The following is a 22,299-nucleotide window of genomic DNA, read 5'->3' as shown; positions in this document are numbered from 1 at the left end:
TGGTGTGTTGGAATTCTAGCACAGCAAGAAACCAAGTGTTTGGTTTCCTTCAAAGGAAAAACATTGTTGAGGCAGGCACAATCACAAAGGTTATGGGGTTCCCCCAAGGTGTTGGCTTTCCATCACAGGGGTTGTACAGCTAATGTTAGTTAAGAAAGAGAGTGAATTGTTGGGGTCAAAGGGAGGGTGCATTTATTGTAAGATTTCCATCAGTTACACTAACAATTGTGAAAGGAGTACCAAATCGGTGAATGAACTGAAATAAGCTGTTTCAGTTTAATTGGTGACACGAGTTTTGAGTATATAAGTGTTTTAAATACACGGAGACAGAACTCTATTGGTAATAGTACTTCTATCTAACTGGAATAGAATTTCTTTCGATGTGAAAGATACATGTGCTTGTGCCCTTTATCAAAACAATTTTGGGGGATAAGTAAAACATTTTAATACAAAAGACAAGAAACAATGAGGAAAAGTTAAAATGCGCATGAACTTAGGTAGATTGAGCCAACAAATAACGGGACTCTTCTCTTAATGGATTTAGCATGGGGTGGCAACTGTGTCGTTTTGTGCGTGATATTCGTTCCTGCTCTCATGAAAGTGTACACAAATATTGGAAAACAGTGAACAAAACCTCTTGCAGAGGATATGATTGCCATATGGTGCTTGTGATCCATGCCCCATCTGTGCCCTGCAAATTTCTATTAGGAGCGGAGAATGTTAAGGTATGAGATGTCCAATGTGAGGTCCAATTTTAAGGTATAAGTTCAGTGATAATGGTTATTGATTAATCTCACAAACGTCCCGTGTGAGTTATGATGAGATGTACAATGATAATGAGAGCCCGTATCAAAATAATAGACAATTATAAAACAAAGATTAGATTATATTTATTAAAATTAAAATAATATACAATTATAAAGCTAATTACTTTAAACTATTATGAATTATTTTTATTGAACCTTGAAGAAGCTAAAGACTAATCTCGGGAACTACTGTCATCATGTAATTAGTAAAAAAAAAGAACAATGAGTTTTCTGATAATTAGAATAGAAAATTATTAAAAAAAGAAAAATGTGTTAGTTTAGATCAATTTATTTTATTTTGAAATAGTTTATAATTAAACCCTTATATGAAAACACCTAAATATTCTTACAAATATTTATGAAAAATAGAAAAAAAGAAAATATTAAATTTGTCCTTAAAAGTAAAACACCGATCAATTAATTTTTAACAAATGAAAAATTTAAATTTAATATCTAAATGTGTAAAAAATTCAACAAATTAATCTTACAAACAATTTAATGACAAATTGATCTCTAAACATTACAATTTAATGTCAAATTCGTCTTAAAAAACATAATTTATTATCAAATTGGTCTTTAAACATTACAACTTAATGATAAAATAATTTCACAAATTTAATGATAGGATAAATTTATCATACTTTTTATATATTTAGATATTATATTTGTATTTTTTATGTTTAAGGACCAATTTGGCATCACATCAAATGAATTTGATTATTTATACATAAAAATATTAAAACAATTATTTTTTCCTTATAGTTTCATTAACATCAATCTCAAAGGCTAGTTTAAAAAATTAAAAGTGATTAGATTTTAGTGACGAATATATTAAAAAGAAAAAAGGTGTAATAGATGTTTTTCTAATAAAACATTATCAGTTTTAGTTGGTTAATTAAAACCATCCTTTAATTTTGATGTTAATTAACATTTTTCTTTTTCTTGATATAATTGGCATTAAACATGATGGTGAGTTCCTGATGCGTAAAATTCTACATGCTATTAGAAGTAGTAACACGTACAATAAACATTTCTAGTCAGAAAACCTCATCAGAGATTCAATGCATTGGATTCTTGGAGGAACAGAAGAACAGGACACACTTTGCATGTGTTTGCTTCTAGTAACAAGGAACTTCTAATTACCTGCCAACGAAGCATTGCATTCTAGGAGACCAAATGAGGTTGTTCAATGCCACGAAAGTGCACAAACATTCAATAAAATGAAGGGAAAAAAATGCTAATGATGTATGCTTTTTGTCAGAGTTTTTGATTGGTCATATGTATAACCATAGATCTAGATTAGATTTTGTGATTGGTAAGGGACTCAACGTGCATCAGACAGATGATATTTAAGAAAAATGATATTGTTAAAGTTGCATTGTGAATTCCATGTCTGATAACAAAATTAATATTTTATTGATAAAAAATGAAATTTAAGAAAAGTAAATAAATTATACGTGATTTTTTTTTCTTTCACGTTCCTCTGTCTTGGACAAACATAAAATTTAAAAACCTTTGGAATCAACATAAAGGAATCGTATTAGCTAATTCTGCTCTATTAGATAGAATCGTTATTTTCCTAGAAGTGACTGCTATTCATCATGCTCGAGGAAACAATTAACTAACTCTTCAGATCGAAGGATGTCATGGACCAGACTAATCATTCATCTTTTTCTTGTATACTCATTATGTTTATGAAAACAACAACGGCATCGGAGCTGGAAAGGACATGGCAAAAAAAGTTTTAAAAATAACATGAAAAAACAAAGAATTAATAATCATACATTTACTACAGTATAAATTAAATTTACAGTATCATATCATCATAAATCTTTATTGATATAATCTTTTTAGATAATTATTATATAGAAATAATAAATTTATTATATATAAAGAGTTGTGATTAGATGATACACATTCTTTTCTAAAAAAAATTACATATTCTCACGTCAATTTATTACTTGGGATTCTTTTTAATTGACTTGGTCTTTGAGTAATGAAGACTCAACTTTCTATCAGAAAATTATCATTCAAAAGACAGTTTGGTTGATTTATAAAGCTTCATATAAAAAATATTCATCAACACTGATTTGTTGGGTCTAAATTTCTAAGGGCACAAAGATTCAAACTAGAACTGATTAAGTAAAAAGAAAAGAAAATTATTCTGATATGATCGGATTCCGAAATTAATGACAACTTTCTAATATCATCATCAACATCAAGACGCAAGGATTACACTTGAGCTAAAAACTATTTCATGTCTTAAAAGTGGGTGAAACAAAAATATTGCAGCTGCAGTTGGGCTCAAAATTTTAAGAAAATCTTTTAAAAACCCACATGCTCGTGCCTGTAACAACGATTAGATGACATATTTGTTGCAAACTGGAATAAAATTAGCACTCTCTTCAATAAAAAGACAATTTGTCTTGCATCTCCTTTTCATAACAAAGAATAGAAATGGGCCAAGAGACTAGTAGTATCACAACCGCGAGAAGGTACACTCATTAATTACTGGCTTGCAAAATTTACATTTTAGTCTATATACTTAAAATCATTTGCATTTTGGTAGTGTACACACACTTTTAGATCCTTCTAGTCGTTACAATTACACAAACTTTATCCTTTTAGTTCTTCTCATTTTGTAAAGGCAGGAGCCAAAACTAAAAGAGATCCAAAAATGTTTGTCTAAAAAGAATAATTTTTAAGTGCAAGGACAAAATGAGTAATTATTTTTTATCTACATGTGGAATTTAAGATTTTACATTTGTTTCAAATATCAACTGCAAACTCAATATATACTTAATTTTCCCCCGTTATACCATGAATAAGTTTTTTTTTTTTTTTTAAAGAAAAAGGTAGAAGTGTTAAAGTGAGTTTCAGCGGGTGAGTCAACGGGATTCAATCTGATTCATAGGTTAAACAGGTTTGAAAAATGTTCATGGGCTAACTAGTTTGGCATACTAAAGCCCTCCTCAATGCACTTTAGGTGTTTCTTGTAGGGAAAGATTTTGGAACTCGCCCTGCACTTTTATTTTTCCATTCTACACCCTGAAGGGGTCTTAGGAGTTGCCACGTTATTGGATCCTTTCTATTTTTCTGTCAAAAATAAACTTACAAAATTTTTTTAACTTATTAATTTTTACTAACCTTATATACTTATCCCAGATAAATGAATAAACTCGAGCTCCATAATATAATATTTACATTATCAACTTACATCATCAACTACTATTTACATTATCAACTTACATCATCAACTGTTTTTCCGTCCCAAAACAATAAATTCTAGTGAAACAGAACAAACGATGTCAAGTCAAGAGCATGTTCATTTCTATATACTAAAAAAAATGGCGAATATAAGAATCCACAGCTAATCTAATCATGTCTTTCAAGTCCCACGTTGCTTTTTACCCCATCGTATATGTTCCCCCAAGCCCCTCTTAGTATCACAAATTCCTTCCTGAAGGCTTCTACATTTTGAGATGGAAGGTAATTTTAAAGGACATCATACTTACATGCAGTTCCTTGTTATATTAATACCGTAACAAAAAAACACTTTTGTATGAGTTGTAAACAGCGCGCGTTTGTTGTCCATGTAGTTTTTGAATAAGAGTAGGGTGCTAAGAAAGAAAGATTCAATGGACGTGAAAAAGAGAAATATTATGGAAAAAGAAGAATAAAATGATTGGATAATATTAATCCAAATTTGAAATTTGAAAGAAAACATTAATTTCAAATTTAATATCTCATAAAAAAACTAAATTTTATACATTAAGTAACTTATGCAGAAACAATTAATTATAATTATTAATGAGGTATTAACGTAACTTTCAAATCACATTTTTTATATTACAAAACTAATATCAAATAAATTTTTTAAACTCAAATATGAGCGGAAAAATATATCTTTAAAATAAACACAACACTTTTAAATTTTAAATGTTTTGTCATCATATTAATGCGAATTATCTATTAATTTTGTTATGACTAATTTCTAGAGAGAATAATATGGATAACGAAAATTAAAAATAAATTAATAATGATAAGAAAAATTGTAAACTTGTAATTATTTTTTATTAATTTATTATTATTTTTTGTTTGTGTAAAATAATTATGTGTTATTATCTTAATTATGAAATTTCACGACTGGAGATATAACAAAATTTGATACAATTGTTGTCCTGATTCTAAATAATATAATTGATTAGAACAATCAAATTAGTATATAATTAAAATATGTTTTTTTATTATAAGTTTATAACTCCTTGCTTTTATGTTTTGAAGTTCGGACCAGCACAGCACCGAGTAATGAGTATGCATAAAAGGAACCGCGGTGGTCCAACGTTGACGTTGGTGGACCCTGAATCCGCATTTTTATTGCTTTTAATTAAAAGAGAATTTGAACCAAACCAACGTTCAAACCAAAAAAACAGTGACGTTAGTGTTGTTGCAGTAGTTGTTAGCTCTTGCTTTTGGAAAGAAAGAAAGAAGTACAAAGCAGCAGAACAGAGTGTGTCTGTCTCCATCTCTATGCACTTTGGAACCATCTCTTCTTTTTTTCACTCTCCACACCCATCTTCCACTCTTCCCACACTCCAACTTTATTTGCTTCTGATCGCCAAAGGGTATGTTTCAATTCTCAGAATTACCCTCATTCTCATCAAAGTTCACGCTTTTGTCTTGCTCTGTTGTTTCAATTTTCAATTTTGAGTTTAGTAACGTTTTTGGAGGCTTGTGTCTCTGAAGGCATTGGAAAAGGTGCTGAAAATCGAAAGCTGATTCTGTTGAAGAAATGGGTTGTGCGAATTCGGAGTTGAATTTGCAAATTTTCATCTTGTCAATGTTGATTTTCACTGCAAGTTTGTGTGTTGGGGACACTGACCCACTTGATGGTATAGTATAGTTCAGGGTTCTCATTTTTCAGTTTTGATTGTAATTCAATTTTATGATGCTCTGTTTCGTAAGCATCATACGTATTCTATTTGGATGTGTTAGCTAAACGTTTTCTTTCAATTTGTTTATGGTTCACACTTCACAGTTGCGGCAATCAATAGTTTGTATGTGGCTCTTGGCTCACCACCCCTTGAGGGGTGGAAAGCCATAGGAGGAGATCCTTGTTTGGAACAATGGGAAGGTGTGAGTTGTGTCTTCTCCAACATAACTGCATTGTATGTCCCTCCTCACTTCCTTAAACTATTGTTGGTTGTTTAGTTGTCTTGTGTTTTATTTTCTCAAAAAGTGTAATGTTTTATATGGTGAATGTGATCACTTGGGACATGGCTCTCTAAAATTTGTATTTGGGTTGGCAGACGGCTGGGAGGCATGAATTTAAGCGGACAGCTGGGGAGTAATTTGGATTTCCCATCCATCATAGACATGTAAGTGTGTATTTTCAAGATAATGGTAAATGTCATTAGCATGTCTTTCAAAACCAATGAATTTAGTGTTGTCTATTTGAATATGTCCACTGTGATTTCTAGAGTATTACTAGTACAATTTACATTTTTCCCTGGGTAACCATTGAAATTCTGAACTTTTGTACACTGAGTTCCTATTTCACCAAACTCCAAATGCTCTGGTGACTAGGTGAGTCAAATTTTTGGTTTGGTTATTAGGGAATTTTATAGCTCTTGACCAATAGAAGAAATAGCTTTGTTTTGTATTGCATGGTTTTACATGTATGCATACTGAAAATGATTGCATTTCTTTTATATGCTTTCTTGTTTCAGTTCCATGATTGTGTTATTATTTGCTTGAAAACCTCAAGAAGATTTATGTTCCCCAATTGGGCAGGGATCTTAGCAACAACCAGATTGGAGGGACCATTCCATCCACTTTGTCCCCTACTTTGAGGAACTTGTATGTTTTCTTTATCATCACCAATTTTGTGACTTGTTTAATTGTACTGTCTATTGACTAACTCATTTGTATCCTTATTCATAGACACAAGTTTCCTTATGCAAGTTTCTGTTTTCTTTTTACAAATTCAGGTCACTGTCAGCTAATCATTTAAATGGAAGCATTCCAGATGCTTTGTCCTCGTTAACTCAATTGTCAGACTTGTGAGTTTATTGCATTTCCTCTTCTTAATACTAAGTTGTTATGTTTTTCCGTAATCTGTTTCTTCATTTTGAATGAGAATATACTGCCACCTTTAGGTCATTAAAAGATAACCATCTGAATGGGCAAATCCCAAATGTGTTTCTACAGCTCACTGGTTTGATGAATATGTAAGAAAATGTTGTTAAATCACATTGATATTTCACTGTCTTTATTTTGTCCACAATGACACAAATCACGTGCCTATCTTCAGGGATCTGTCTGGCAACAATTTGAGTGGTCAGCTGCCTCCCTCAATGGGGAATTTGTCATCTCTTATCATATTGTAAGTAAAACTTTTAGCAACGAAGAGATTATATTTTCCTACTCGTTAAATGATTACATGTTTTTAAAATCTTATTTATTTTGCAGACACTTGCAGAACAATCAACTTTCTGGGATCCTTTTTGTTTTGCAGGACCTCCCTCTTCAGGATCTGTATATTTCTCAGAAACCATATTCTCTTTACAGACATAGAAATTAGTCAGATGACTGTTGTCTATATACCTAGCAACAAGTTATTGTTTTAGGAAGTTTAGAGTGTTTTTAAGTTAAACTGTGAATTTATAATGATGTAGGAATATAGAGAACAATATATTCTCTGGGCCAATTCCCCCAGAGTTGTTGAGTATCCCTAATTTCAGGTGAGTCATGGCTTACACTTTGAGTATTTCTTTTTCTTCTCTAACATAGTTTTGTTAGCTAATCTCCTTCTCTCTCTAAATTGAAACCTATGTTCAAGTATTATTATTTTATTCCTTCAAGGAGATGTTACATTGGAAATTTGTACTTTAGTTTATTTCAGATGAGAATTGATGATAAAATGTAATGCAATATTCTAGGATTATCCTTTTCCAGATGATTTTAGCATTTTAGTTTTGGCTTAGTTTCTTTGCATATCGCCTTAGGGTAAAATAAATTCATTTATAGCCCCATTACCAGATTTCTCATACAAGTTAATTATAGTAGCATTTACTTTGCAGAAAAGATGGGAATCCATTTAATACTACTATCATTCCATCACCTCCAGCTGCTTCCCCTGAACCTGCTGCTATGGCTCCTTCCCCAGAAAAATCACCTTGGAAAGTGACACATAATCCCTCTGATACCATAAAAGCACCAATACCTGCAATTGCTGGGAGATCTTTCAAAACTACAAAATTAGTTTGGATTGTTGGTGCAGGCTTTTTGATATTTATTGCATTAGGAGTCTGTCTTCTAATGCTGTGGTGCTTTAAGAGAAGACAGGAGAACAAGAAATATAAGAAACACAACACGAATGTGTATACAAGATCTTTGCATAAACGTACAAGCAGCGACTCCCCTTTTGAAGCAACTACTGACAAGGAGAAAGGTAAATCTGATGATGAAGCTCCTATTCTTTTAGTTTTAGCTGTTGTAATATAATTTCTTAAACTCTATTTGCAATTCAAAATAGAAGAACCAAAGTTGCAGGATAAACAAGAAGTACTTGCGAAATGAATTTCTTCAATTTCAGAATGCAATAACATTTATGAATTAAACAATACAGGATGGAGTTCCAAACTTCCACCCCTGCAGCCAGCACCACCACATCATATCCCAATCATTCCAGGAGAGAATTTAATAATAAATCAAGCTATATCTACCACAGCAACCAAAAGACAAATTGTAACAAATTCCATCAAAGTTTATACTGTTGCATCACTTCAGCAGTACACAAATAGTTTTTCCCAAGAAAATTATATAGGGGAAGGCATGCTTGGCCCTGTTTACAGAGCTGAACTCCCTGATGGAAAGGTAATATTCTTCTAGTTTAATGTATTTGGGCATCTTTTAATGTTCATTTCTTTGCTAACTTGGCTTTGATTCCTATGGAGGAAAGGGAAGGTAGGGTTAAATTTTCAATTTGAGTTGTTAATATTTATTTATTTAAACATTTTTAAATGAAAGAAATAAAACCAGATATTTGTTCATCTTCTGTTGCCCCCTCTCAATAGTTTGAACAGTATTTCTTTTCCTCTACTACCCTTAATAAATTAAGAAAATTAGTTTGAAGTTTAAACATTGCTTGTTGTTAGGAATCTAGTACTTTGTGACGTTTCCAGATTTTTCCTGTTGTGCTTTCTTGCCATGACCTGTTATTATTATCCTAGTTTCACTTATTTAACTGGAGCTTCATATTCTTATATCTTTGAAATAATCTTCTTTGTAGTTACTGGCAGTTAGGAAGCTGAATGCTACTGCTTCTATGGGGCAAAATCATGAACAGTTTCTTCAATTAGCTTTCAGTATCTCCAAAATTCAACATGCTAATATTGTAAAGCTTATGGGCTACTGTGCTGAGTATAGTCAACGACTACTTGTACATGAGTATTGCAGTAATGGTACCCTACATGATGCATTGCATACTGATGATAAACTTCAGATTAAACTTTCATGGGATAATCGCATTTGGGTGTCACTTGGAGCGGCAAGAGCTTTAGAGTAAGTTTAGCAATTAGTCACAAATTCAATAACTCTTTCATGTAACTAGATAAACTCAATATTGGTTACTGAACAATGCTTGTCTTGTTCTGGAGGTTGGAAACATAACTTTTGTATGTTAGGCATTAATAAGAATATATTAGGTCTTGCAATTTGTAGAATTTTTGCTAGGCGGTTTTCACACATATGATGTGAAATTGAATCTTCATCCACATTTAACAATGTTATGTTTTAGACTATTAACACTAGGTTAAGGCATTGGTAATTTTCTTGATAACCTTAATTTTATTCATCTCCTTTTCTCTCACGTGTTAGGTATTTGCATGAGCACTGTCAGCCACCTATTGTGCACCAAAACTTTAGGTCTGCTAATGTACTCCTCAATGACAATTTGGAAGTGCGTGTCTCTGATTGTGGATTAGGTTCTTTACTATCTTCAGGCTCTGCTAGTCAGGTAACACTTCAGCTTTAATTTCTAACGTAATCTTCATCTGATATAATGGTTGGGGGTTTGGATTCCTGGTTCTTTTCTGCTTTTAAAATATGCGTTCAACATTCTTGGATTGCTATTGAACAAGATGAAATAACTGGCCTAAATACGAATGCATAGAAAACATGTGGTTGGATTTTACTTTATTTTAAAAAAAAAAAAATCAGACTGCTAAAGGAAGCTAGTCTTGAGGAGCAATAAGATGCGGTTATGGGCCAATAATGGTTGGCTTAACTGGTAGATCAAGTAGCATGTATTTTATTATAATTTCAACTGTAGATTTTTTAACACTAACAATCACTATGCTCTTTGCCCTCTGAAGTGTGGGATGCACTTTAGAGGAACCAAATGAAATCCCAATAAGTCATTCTTGACGCCTGTAGCATGCTCAAATTTTAGAATAAGTCTACCTCCCCCTCCCCTTAGACTCGCATGTACCAAAAAATGGATGCACTTATGAAAATTTTTTAGGTGTGAAAGGATTCAACTATTCAAGACATTGTTCATCCCACACCCTCTTTGTAGCTACATCATGATGGCTGCTAAGCAAATTTGTTTATAAAATTATGTAATACCTGGATCAAATGGATGATTGGTCTGTTCCACAACTTTATGAAGGATATATAACTAAATGACTTAAATTCCAATTCTCACAAGACTTAAAATTTCTGAAAAATTCACTCCACAGGTGTGTGTGTGTGTGTTTGGAGGGTTGTGCTTTTGTAAGACAGCAGCAATTAAAGGTTAACTTTTCTGTCTTTAACTCTTTATTGCATTTCTGGCTAACACTGGTGCATCTTTCAGTTGGTGGGATGCCACCTCACAGCTAATGGTTACAGTGCTCCTGAATTTGAGTATGGAAGTTATACACTGCAAAGTGATGTCTTTAGCTTTGGAGTCGTAATGCTAGAACTCCTCACTGGACGAAAATCCTATGACAGGTTAGCAATCCCATTAATGAGTTATATTAGATACTTGTGCTTTATGAAGTCATATTTAAAGTATTGAATTTGGCTAAGGTACCATTAATTACGTATTGTTATAGCTCACTGCCTCGTGGAGAACAATTTTTGGTGAGATGGGCAGTCCCTCAACTCCATGACATAGATGCATTGTCAAAAATGGTTGACCCCTCCTTGAATGGAGAATATCCTAAGAAATCATTGTCACGTTTTGCAGACATTATTTCTTCATGTATACAGGTAATTTTATGCCTACTTTTGTGCCAAATACAAGAGGAGATGTTGGGGTTCATAAGTTGTCTCATGGTTCATTGCACAAATGTAATCAATTTTTAATTGATCAAATATTGAGCCATGCTTTTCACCAAAAAAACACAAAGACTTCACCAAAAAATTATATAGGCGTGCTTTACATTTTAACCCGCTTTTTGTAATCTTCAAATTCTTATTTGTCTAGAAATGTGCAAACCATAACATGAATTGTCAATATTGAATATACTAAGACCTTTCAAGGAGTATGGTCTGGAATTAAAACTATACCCCAATAGCTTAGGTTGATGCAGTTTATCTACTCTCTTATGGCCCATAATTTTTTTTCTTTTTCTATTGTTTTTTTTTCCAGCATGAACCTGAATTTCGACCAGTGATGTCAGAAATTGTTCAGGACCTCTTGCGAATGATGTAGAGGGTCGTGTAGCTGTTAATGGGGTGATGAACTGCCTTAGCTAGTAACAGAAGCTTTTGGTTACCAAATTTTCTGGATGTTACATATTCATTCTTTCATTTTTATTTTTGTTTTCACTGACATCAATCGTTCCGTAATGTGTGATTTTATTGAGTTTGTATAGTGTATGTACACAGACACAAGCACAACACAGATGATTCACCCGAATGCTGACATATGAATGCTAAAATTTCTGCATGATGAGGAAGCTATAACTATCCAACTATGAAACTATTCATGTGGTTCATTCATAAAACAATGAACTAAAAAAAAAGTCATAAAAAACTTCCATTCTTTAATAAACCATGAAAGTAAGGATTTGGCAGCGGACACTTAAATTTCAAGTCTCGTACTCTAAAAATTTGAATATTAAAATTATGAAAGAGTCCTTAGTATTAGTGTGTGTTTTGTATTTGTTATGACATAGGTTTCCTTTATAGGTTTTGAGGCTATCTATATAAAGCATTCCAGTACCTAAAAATCTGCCCACTAGGATTTTTTTCTCAAGGGATATATGGGAATCCTAGATCCTCAAAAAGTGGTTGCCCCATATCTTAGGTTGGGCTAATTATACATGAAATTGACACTTAGTTCAGTAACCTAACTGAGAAGGTACACAGCCAGCCCCCAGGGTTAGTCTCAGTAAATGATCAAAGATACTAATTGGAAGTTATTAAATGATGTAATAGTTGATTAAAATTATATCAATGTAATTTGCCTACCTCTCATATATATATATATATATATATATATATATATATAATGAGACAAACTTTTTAAAATACTCTCAAAAACACATCAGCAGTGCCTTGAACTCTATTTTTTTTACCAGTGAATTCAAAATATTTAGAGCACTTGGGGTTGGAGATATACCTACTTGAGTTAAGAATTGAAAAGGAAAGTATTAATTAAGGTTTGGTTGCTGCTTAATAAAAATTGTATCCACGTTAAGCAATTAATTAATGGACGCAAATACTCATCAAGTAGGCGATGGTGATTAGATGGACAGGAACACAAATCCATGAATGAGGTTGATGACTTGACGACACTACTTCAATTGGTTCTTATATTTTGCAGGTATATATTGGTTTCATTGCTTGCTACCATGTGCACATGCTATGTCGTAAAATACTAAACAGTGTTGTCAGTTTCCAACTACGTAGGAGTGCTTCGTATTCCTTGTCTAAAAGGTTAAAGAAGGACAATTAAAGGGGATTGAAGAAGACGTTGAAAATGACCATAAAAATATTATCAAACCGCAAATCATGTTCTATGCGTACTATGCATGTCGTGGCAATACGGTTATTAGTAATATTCTCTTCACTTTTATGTAATGAGAAAACAATATAAGTGATTCTATTGGTTAAGTTGTTTGCTTCGGTTTCTATTTAAGTACTTACACATGGATTTACATATAAAAATGTGTGCAATTTATTAAAATTGATGAACTATCGTACGTGAACCCAAATTACTATAAACCAATGTAAAATACTAAAATTCTTATAGCAAGGGTACATTGCCTGATGGGGAAAATGACTCACTACAAATTAACTATCGGCAGTAGACAGTGGGACTGCCCTGTTGGTACTTTGTCACTGATTTTGTACGTGGCTTTATGTTGTAACTTTCATGATAAAGGTACATCAATGTTTGAGTAAATCTGGAATTGCCAAAACATTCTCTTTGCCGAAAATCACCAAGAGAACCCACTAGCATCACATGAGTAACAGTAAGTCATTGGCAAATGAAAACCTGTATTTTTATTATTCTCAATAAAAAAAATAAAATTGTAAATTTGATCCTCTTATTTGTCTCAAAATTGTAAATTTGGTTCCCTTATAATTTTAACTCATGAATTTTGTCCTCCATTTTTTTGCAATCCTGTTATTTCAGTTCTCAACCCCGAGATTGGACGTTGATTGATAATTGCTTACCTTGATCAACACGTGTCGCATTTTTATTGAACGTTGATCGTTACGTGTTGCAATTTTATTGGAGGTTGACATTAATTAGGTGTACGAAATTAACATCCAATAAACATGCAACATATGACGGTCAACATCCAATAAAAATGCAACATGTGGCAGTCTATATTGGCAAGTAACAATCAACATTCAATTTCGGGGTTGAGGACTAAAAAAACGGGATTGTAAGAATTGAGGGACTAAATTCGTAAATTAAATTATAAGGGGACCAAAATCGAATTCTGAAACAAATAGGAAGACCAAATTTATAATTTTGCCTAAAAAAAAACTAAAACATATGTTACGTTGTTTTGATCCCCTAACATATATAATACTTATAAAAAATGTAATAGATGTTAAATAAAATATAACTTGAAGCATAATAATAAAGAAGAAGAGAATATAAGAGTTTAAAGATGATGAAAATTGTGTGTATTTTTTCCAATAAGAATAACCTATTTATAGGTAAAAAAGATAATTAGAGAAGTTATAAAAGATAAATATAAATAAGAAAAGATATATTATAAAAGATAATGAAAGATATGGACAATCACAAAAAGATTATTCATAACTCTCTCCCTTGGATGTCCATTATCTAATAATGTGTTTCATTAAAATCTTACTAGGAAAAATTTCATGGGATATAAACCTAGTGAAGAAAAAAGAGTAAATCATTCTTTAATACGTAAACAAAAACCTCATTAAAAACATTTGTTTCTTCCCCATGTAAACAAACATCTTTAAGACAATGAAATTCAATCTTGTGAGTCAGTTGCTTAAAAGTCTTCCTTAGTAGTAATTTTGTAAATAAATCTTTTAGATTTCCATGTTAACGAACCCATTGAGCATTTATTTCTTTTGGAAATCATGAGTGAAAAAGAATTTTGATTAAATATGTTTTGTTTTATCTCATTTGATGTATCCCTCTTTCGACCAAGCAATAAATGTAATATTATTTTCACGTGATTGTCAATGTGATTTTTTCTCGTGTTGAACTAAAATTTCTGCATGATTAGCTAATGTGTCTATTTTGCCTTATTTCCCATATTGTCATGGAATTGTTATATTACCTCATGCAAACTTTTGTTATATCATTATGAGGATCTATCATATAACCTCTAAAATAACAAAGTGCATGCTTAAATGTCTTTGTATTGGTGAAAACTTATATTTTGTTAGTGAATCGGTGGGAAATGATATATCAAGTTGTGCATGCACAGAAAGATACATTAATGTTTCAATAATACTAAGACATGATATTTCAAGACTAAGTATTTATTCATCCTTTTCTCAAGATTTAGGAGGATCTTAGTTCACATATAGAGACCTTCAATCATTGGAATCTACCACGAATGTAATTTCTCATATAAAACCTTTTAAGCACCTCTACTATATAAGCTTCTTGGTGCCCAAAAACTTTATTCTTTAAATATTCAATTTCCCAAATAGGACTTTGTGCTTCCTAGGTCCTTCATCTCAAATTATTTTTTTAATCAATCTATAGCTTTTGGAAGTTCTTCAAGAGTTCCAATAATATTTATGCTATCTACATAAACAACAATTACAAAAAATTTATTTTCATATTTTTGTGAAAATACATAGCAAGTACTCAATAAGTCAATTATACCTCATGCAACTTGATTGTTTTAGTTCATAGAGAATATTCTTCTAGAGAATATGCATTATTGAGCAAATTATATCCTTTATGGAGTTTCATGCAAATGTCATCATCAAGAAAGTCATATAACAGATATAAGTTGTAACAACATCCATTAGATGTAAATTAAGCTTTTCATGTGCTACTAGAGTGATTAAGTATCAAAAGTACTCACATTCATTGCAAGAAAATATGTGTCTTCAAAATTAATGTCAAGTCGTGTTTTTTATCTCTCAATTTCATTGTTATCATTTTGATTTTGCACAAAAATCTATTTGAATCTAACTAGTTTAACATCTTCAAGTGTATATAACCAACAAGTCCAAAAATGTAATAGATTTTACATATTTAAGTATATGAATTGCAAGTCCAAAGACCTAACTAGTTTTACGTCTTCAAATATATGGATTACATGTCCAAAATTTTTATTTTCGTGTGAATGGACTACGTTTCCAAAAACATAATTGTGTTTAACATATTCAGGTGTATAGATTATATATCCAAAAATCATTCATTTTGTGAAGTGAATCTAATCTTGCTTCGATTGAGCCTTTCTATTCTGGTCAATCATTTATTTGTCTACAATCATTTATAGACTTACTCTTAATCCCCATGATCATTTATTACATTAAGTGCTACATTATATCTAAATACATTGTCAACATTGACTTTATTCCATCATATTTCATCCATGACATAATATGGGATATCTTTATTTTCACTAATTTTAGACACTTAAGTTCTTCTGGTATTAAAATATATAATTATGTCAAAGAAATTTTTCAGCATTCTTGTAACCTCAATTTAGTCGTCTTACTTTTTAGCTTATTTTCTTGATTGAGGATTCTTTTCATTGGGACCAACATCCTTCATGCGTTTCTGAAACCCATTTTGCAATATTTTCTATTAGGGACATCTTTTTTTGGAGCATTAACAGTTAATACATATAATTTAGCCATTTCTTTTTACTAAACTTTGAAAATGAATTATCTTTTAAACTTTCATTTCAAATTGTTTTGTATAAGATCAAAATAATAATAATTCATTTCAAATATATATTTTTTCAATTGCTAATTATCTCTCCCTCATGTTGGAAAAACTAATTCAAAATAACAATTAACAAACGGAGTCGTAAATAAATTTATTATTGATGATTCAATATATGGAGATTCACACCTAACATATATTTTCAACCTTATTTGAGGACTCATCTTAGTATGTTGTGATCAAACAATTTGACTCATATTTATAACATATACAACACATACGAAGAAAAAAAATATTAAATTCAAAATATAAGGTTGCTAACCAAAAATCAATTTCAAGAGGGGAGAACTAACTATAACTCTGACATGATCTGAACCAGTGTTGCAGCATGCAAGACTGCATGTTCCCAAAAAAACATTAAAAAGTTTTAATTTCATGACTAGATAAAGACATATTTTCTTAGTTAGATAATTTAAAAATGAGCTCTAACTTAAATTAATTGAGCCAACAATATCACAAACGTCTGGTTGTGAGTCGACAACAAGAAAACATGTGACCATCTAGTTGATGCATAAATTAAAATCATGAAATATATAAATGATTCAAATGGTGGATGTATTGGTCTACAAATACCACCCTATATTTGTTCTAAAAATGAAATGGACTCATTTTCATTTTTTCTTGGTATTGGTTTAATTATCGACTTCTTTTGGGAACATATAACACATGAGAAATTATTGAACTAAAGAATCTTCTAACTCTTATTGGGTGCCCACATGAAATTTTAAATATTTTTCTCATCACAATAGACACAGGATGACTCAACCAGTCATGTCAAATAACAAACTCATTTTTGTTTTGCCTTGTGTGAGTCATTATACTATTAACGGGACATACAAAATATATCTCAAACTATTTTTTAAATTATGTTTCTTGATATTGATCACGATAAAAGACACATCACATATAATATATACATGTTTATAAACCAATAAAATCAATCAAGGACAAGTATCGTGATCTTAATACATGTAAAAGGTATTATAATTGAGATATATAAATATATATATATATATATATATATATATATATATATATACACATATATATTCCTTGAATGTATAAATCTTTTAAGTCAAATAATATGTTTTCTGAAAAAAAAGCATGAATCAAATCATAATGCGAGAACAAGCGTGATTACAAAATAATCCTAAAGTTATTCATATAAAACATTAAAACCATAAGTAATCAATGTTAATTACATCTATAACAATAATGAATAAAATTGATAGAATAAAAATAAATTATTCAAACAATTATTTGATAAAAACACATGTGCAACATTCACTTCAGGAAATGAAGCAAGTCATATGATTTTTTATATAAATTTTATATCTTATTTTTTTGAGTATACAAGAAAAAATTTAAAATATTTCTTAAGTTGTCATTCCTTGATATCGTTATTACAGGAACACATTAAATGAATGAAAATATATAAAATTTTATCTTTAACATATCATTATTGATAAACTTTTTGTACAAAGTATCAATCAACTAACGATTATGAATATTACATATTTATACTCACAATATAACATAAACATAATATATAACATGTAAATATATTTATCCACAATGATAACATTAATCAATATAAATTTGACAATAAATATCATAAACAATTATCACAAAGAATTACAAATATCTTTGTTTCCTATTTTAAAATATTTAATTCATATGTATATAATTATTTAGATTGTATGTACCCAAAAATCATATGTAATATTTATTAAATGTAATTATGTGAATCATAACATGTATTAACAAATGAAAATATTAATATAACATATTACCTTATAAATTACGTTATTCAGATACACATATAGAAATACTATAAGTAAAACTAATTATGTTATATACAAAAATTGGAATTTTTATAAATGGTAAAATGTCTCATTCATCAAGATTGATTTTTTTTTGCACTATTTTTTCACTTTTGTTGAGAAATAATCAAAATTTTCTATTATGTTCTTCAAAAATGAAAAATTCTTTCTTCTTTCATTTTTTGAACTATTTTCTCACTTTTAATGAGAAAGAATAAATCTTTTTTATTCTCATTCTTCAAGAATGAAAAATTTTCCCCTTTTTACTTTTGTATGATTTTCCTACTTCTAGAAAAAAAACTTTCAATTTTCTTTCTTTGACAAGGTCTTCAGAACTTTATATAAAAATGTTTTTAGAATTTTTTTATTTGATAGTGTTTTTAAAACACATTATGTTTAAATAAATTTTACATTTATGTGAATAATATAACTATCCACATAATATTTATGAATAATATAATTAGGGAGACGACAATAGTTTTTCCTTGAAATGTGAACTCAAAAAAATATGTTTTCTCTTGGCAAAATCAAAATATAATAAAATTCATAGGTATCAACCATTGCAACATTATTTTCTCTCTTTGAGTAAGAAAAATATTCTTATTTTTATTTGTATTATTTTCTCACTTTGGATGAAAAAAATATTCTTAAAATTTCATTCTATTAAAGAGTCTTCAACACTCTTAAATTATTAAATTCATACTTACCTAAATAGAACACAAATATTCTACCAAACTTGAATAACAAAATAAGAGAGAGGAAAATCTAACATGGATGCAAAGTATTTACCTGTTTAGTCTAACTCATCCCAGTTAAAATAAAAAATTGTCTAATTATCTTAGTAGGATTTCTTCGTTCGATCATTTTTTTTTACAAAAAATACTCCTCAAAATCCTACTTAATCAAAGAATCTGATTCCACTCAAATTAATGATATATTGGTTTAGGCGTTGGGTTTTATAGTTAACTAAAAGTTTAGTATCTACATTGCAGACGATAAATATTTACTTTATATAACTAAAATTCATAATAAATAATTTTTTATAAATTATATTATTATAATTAAATTTTATAATAAATAAATATCTTTAAATATATAAACTAAATTTTAAATTTATAGTGAAAATTTTATTTTATGATATAAGATTATTTTTTATTATATTGATAATTTAAAAAAAAATGAGTTTCTATTTAGAAATAGAAATAAAAAAAATAGTACTAAATTATAAGAGATGCATTGTTGAGAAAATCAGCTAAAAGAACTTTGAGTTAGTTGAGAATAATAAGAAAAGTGAATCCAAAAGAGAAAAAGAAAAGAAAGAAAATATTAAAAATAATAAACAGAGAGAAGAGACTTTAAATTGTGTATTTTAACCGATAGTGTAAGAGTAGTATTAAAATACTTCAAAGTTCAAAATAATTCAAGGTTCTCTTGGGGAGAAATTGGTTGAAACAAAATTGCATGCTACTCACTACGAGTTCATAAGGCATTTATGAGCATTTGAGCACCTACATTAGGTGCGAATGCTATATATATACACTGCGAGAGACATACAAACTGGAAGTTGATGTGCCATTGTGCATCATAAATACTATTTATAAGATATGATTTTTTTGGTGTGAGAAATAGGAAAGATAGAGAGTGCACGAGCCACGTATAACTGGACAATAATGAAATTTTAGACTACATTAAAATGTGGTAGTTTAACCTATAAAAACGAATTGAACTTAGTTTTAAAATTGGTATAATTCCTATCTTTTTAGGTTTTACCGGGTACTCAGTCTTATCTTTTGTAACTATAAAAAACATTACATTAGTGAGCAAAATTGTTGGTTGTTTTGTAACTTTGCATCTCTCTAACATATCCACCATATTAAACAAATAGGAGGGAAGAACCACATGAGAAACATGCAGCCACGTGAAAAAGTTTGAGTGCATGGCATTAAAAGGACTATGTCTGGTTGAGTTTCGCTCACATTATTTCTTATTAAGAACGATGAAAACTAATACGGTGACATATTTAATAATAATATTTTAAAAAATTCAAAATGATTACACGTACAGAACATATTTTTAGGATTTAAAATAAGAATTAGCCATATAATTATTAATTTAAATTTAAAATTTAGCAATTTTTATATAGAACTTTATTCTATTTATTTTATATATAAACATAAATTTATAAATATGTTTAATGCAACCAAAAGACAATATTTTATATAGCAATAAACTTTATTTGTATTATTTTGACGATGATGTTGATTATTATTAGTATTATTTTGAAGGCATATTATTATTATTATTATTTAAAAAATACTCTATATTCCAAAAGATAATGCCCAAATTTTGATATATGTCCATTAAAGCATCAAATCAACTTATTCGATGACAATACACTGTATGCATCTCTATCCAATTTTTGCCCAAATAATGAAAAATTAATGCTGAAGAGAGGGAGTTATGTTACGTTATACTAAGCATTAATGAATCTACCGTCCCAAATGTCTTTTTTTTTTTGTAAGAAATAAAATGAAATTTTCATACTTTATATTCCACCAAATTCTTCCTTGGCAATTTTTTTAAGTTTTAATTAGCTACATATATTATTGATCAGTGTATATTAAATTGTGACTTAAGTTAGATGAGATTTTCAACCGTATAACCCAAGTCAATTCAAACTATCTTAATTTTATTCTTCTTTTTTATTTTAATTTACTTAATATTTTTTTATAAAAAATTCAATAAGAATATATATTTCTCTTTTTATTTAAAGTTGTTTTGATATTTAAAAAAATATTTTAAAAATGTAATTATATGTGAAATATGAAATCTTATCATTTTATTTAACATTATTATGATTTTTATTCATATTTTTTCAACAAAATTAAATCATAAAATATGTGTTAACTCAATTATTCAATTCCATCCAAACCAAATTCAATTCATTCAGTTCAAGTCAAATTAATTAAAATATTTTTGAAGAATCCAAACGAGTCCAACCTATAAATTTCATCAATTTATATTTTCTTTATCAAACCTACCACATTCTAGCCTATACTCAGCCTTATTAATTACACTAAATAATGTGATCTCATTCCATAATTTGGAACAATCGAGGTGTTACACTGTAAAGTATTTTGCAAAGATTGTTTGGTGTAAATTTGCATCTCTCATAATTTTAGGATTACAACATTAGATACATCAAGAAATTTTTATAACTATTTAATGACATTCATTACTCTTTAGCATGCAATTATCATTTTATTTTTTAAAATTAATATGACAAGTTAATAGAAGTCATGTATACTCATTAAATATATTTAGCCAATAATCTTAGTTCAAAACCATATACGCATTCCTAACAAAAAGTTAATTTCAAATTATAAAGTAAAAAAAGACTCATACAATATCTCACAAAACACAATAGATCGACTATGGTTGAAATCAGCTATTGTGTTACACTTTATCATATGTCTGTTATCTCAATGTAAGATTTGACTTAGACATTAGATCCATAGGATTGAACAAGAGTAAGATTTGTTGGATGGATAAAAAAAATTATAGATTTAATTTTTTTTATCAACAAAATTTACATTCTAATCAACTAATATTTGTCGAACAAAATTTTGTTTCCTCAGCGTAGAAGTTGACAACAATATTAAAAAAAATGTTAAATAATAATAATAAATAAAATAAAAACTTATTTCTGAATGTTGAATGATTGTTGTTCTTCTTATTTGGTTGGTTTGTTTACAGCAGTTCCACTTCCAAAACTGAAACATAAATTCTCAGTTTGGTTCTGAAGAAGCTGACCCAACTCCTCATTTGCTTCATTTGTGGGGAAAGGAACTTCATTTCTGCTCCACAAGCTGCTTTTGCATTACTAATGGCAAAGACAGGATACAAACTACGTATCCTTTTGTTGTTTTTCGTTTCTTTTAATAAGTTGTGTCTCAGAAAATGCTTTCTGGTTCCCTCCATTAAGGTTGCTGTTACTTGTTACTAGTGACTCAGTTTCTGTTGCAATGTGGGTGAGTTGTGTCCTTGAAACTCCCAAGTTGTTGATTTTCTTTCTTATTTATGGTTCTTCGTAGTTGGGGCAGTATGTGTAGATTTGTGCTTTGTTTGCTATTTTTCCTTTTGGGGGGGGGGGGGGGGGGGGGGTGATGCAAATGTTGGAAGGTCATTAGTAAATAGGAAGTTAGTTTAGATTTTTTAGGCCTTTTCTCTCTGTTTTGTGGCTGAGGAATTCAGGCATTTT

General features: G+C 29.8%; 1 protein-coding gene across 1 annotated transcript; it reads left to right on the top strand.

Annotated features, from left to right (window-relative positions):
• The first annotated feature begins 5,215 nt into the window (after positions 1–5,215).
• On the top strand, positions 5,216–11,759 carry LOC100794130 (protein STRUBBELIG-RECEPTOR FAMILY 3). Its single transcript, XM_003528385.5, has 17 exons — positions 5,216–5,431; positions 5,553–5,698; positions 5,845–5,974; positions 6,116–6,184; positions 6,600–6,665; positions 6,797–6,868; positions 6,965–7,036; positions 7,120–7,191; positions 7,278–7,343; positions 7,484–7,549; positions 7,889–8,259; positions 8,437–8,684; positions 9,100–9,371; positions 9,687–9,825; positions 10,666–10,802; positions 10,907–11,063; positions 11,446–11,759. Exons 2-17 carry the CDS (start codon positions 5,599–5,601, stop codon positions 11,506–11,508), a joined length of 2,100 nt encoding a protein of 699 aa, XP_003528433.1. The 5' UTR covers positions 5,216–5,431; positions 5,553–5,598; the 3' UTR covers positions 11,509–11,759.
• Positions 11,760–22,299: the final 10,540 nt, after the last annotated feature.

This window comes from Glycine max, chromosome 7 (genome assembly GCF_000004515.6).
Source record: "Glycine max cultivar Williams 82 chromosome 7, Glycine_max_v4.0, whole genome shotgun sequence".
Taxonomy (NCBI): domain Eukaryota; kingdom Viridiplantae; phylum Streptophyta; class Magnoliopsida; order Fabales; family Fabaceae; genus Glycine; species Glycine max.
The sequence above is the reverse complement of the archived record's forward strand: the minus strand, read 5'-3'. Positions and strand labels throughout refer to the sequence as shown.

Excerpts from the sequence above, each read along its gene's own strand:
- LOC100794130 (XM_003528385.5), top strand. The coding sequence starts at position 5,599 with ATGGGTTGTGCGAATTCGGAGTTGAATTTGCAAATTTTCATCTTGTCA. Across the intron at positions 6,666-6,796 it reads TCCCCTACTTTGAGGAACTT|GTCACTGTCAGCTAATCATT; the intron begins GTATGTTTTCTT and ends TTACAAATTCAG. Across the intron at positions 7,037-7,119 it reads CTCACTGGTTTGATGAATAT|GGATCTGTCTGGCAACAATT; the intron begins GTAAGAAAATGT and ends GCCTATCTTCAG.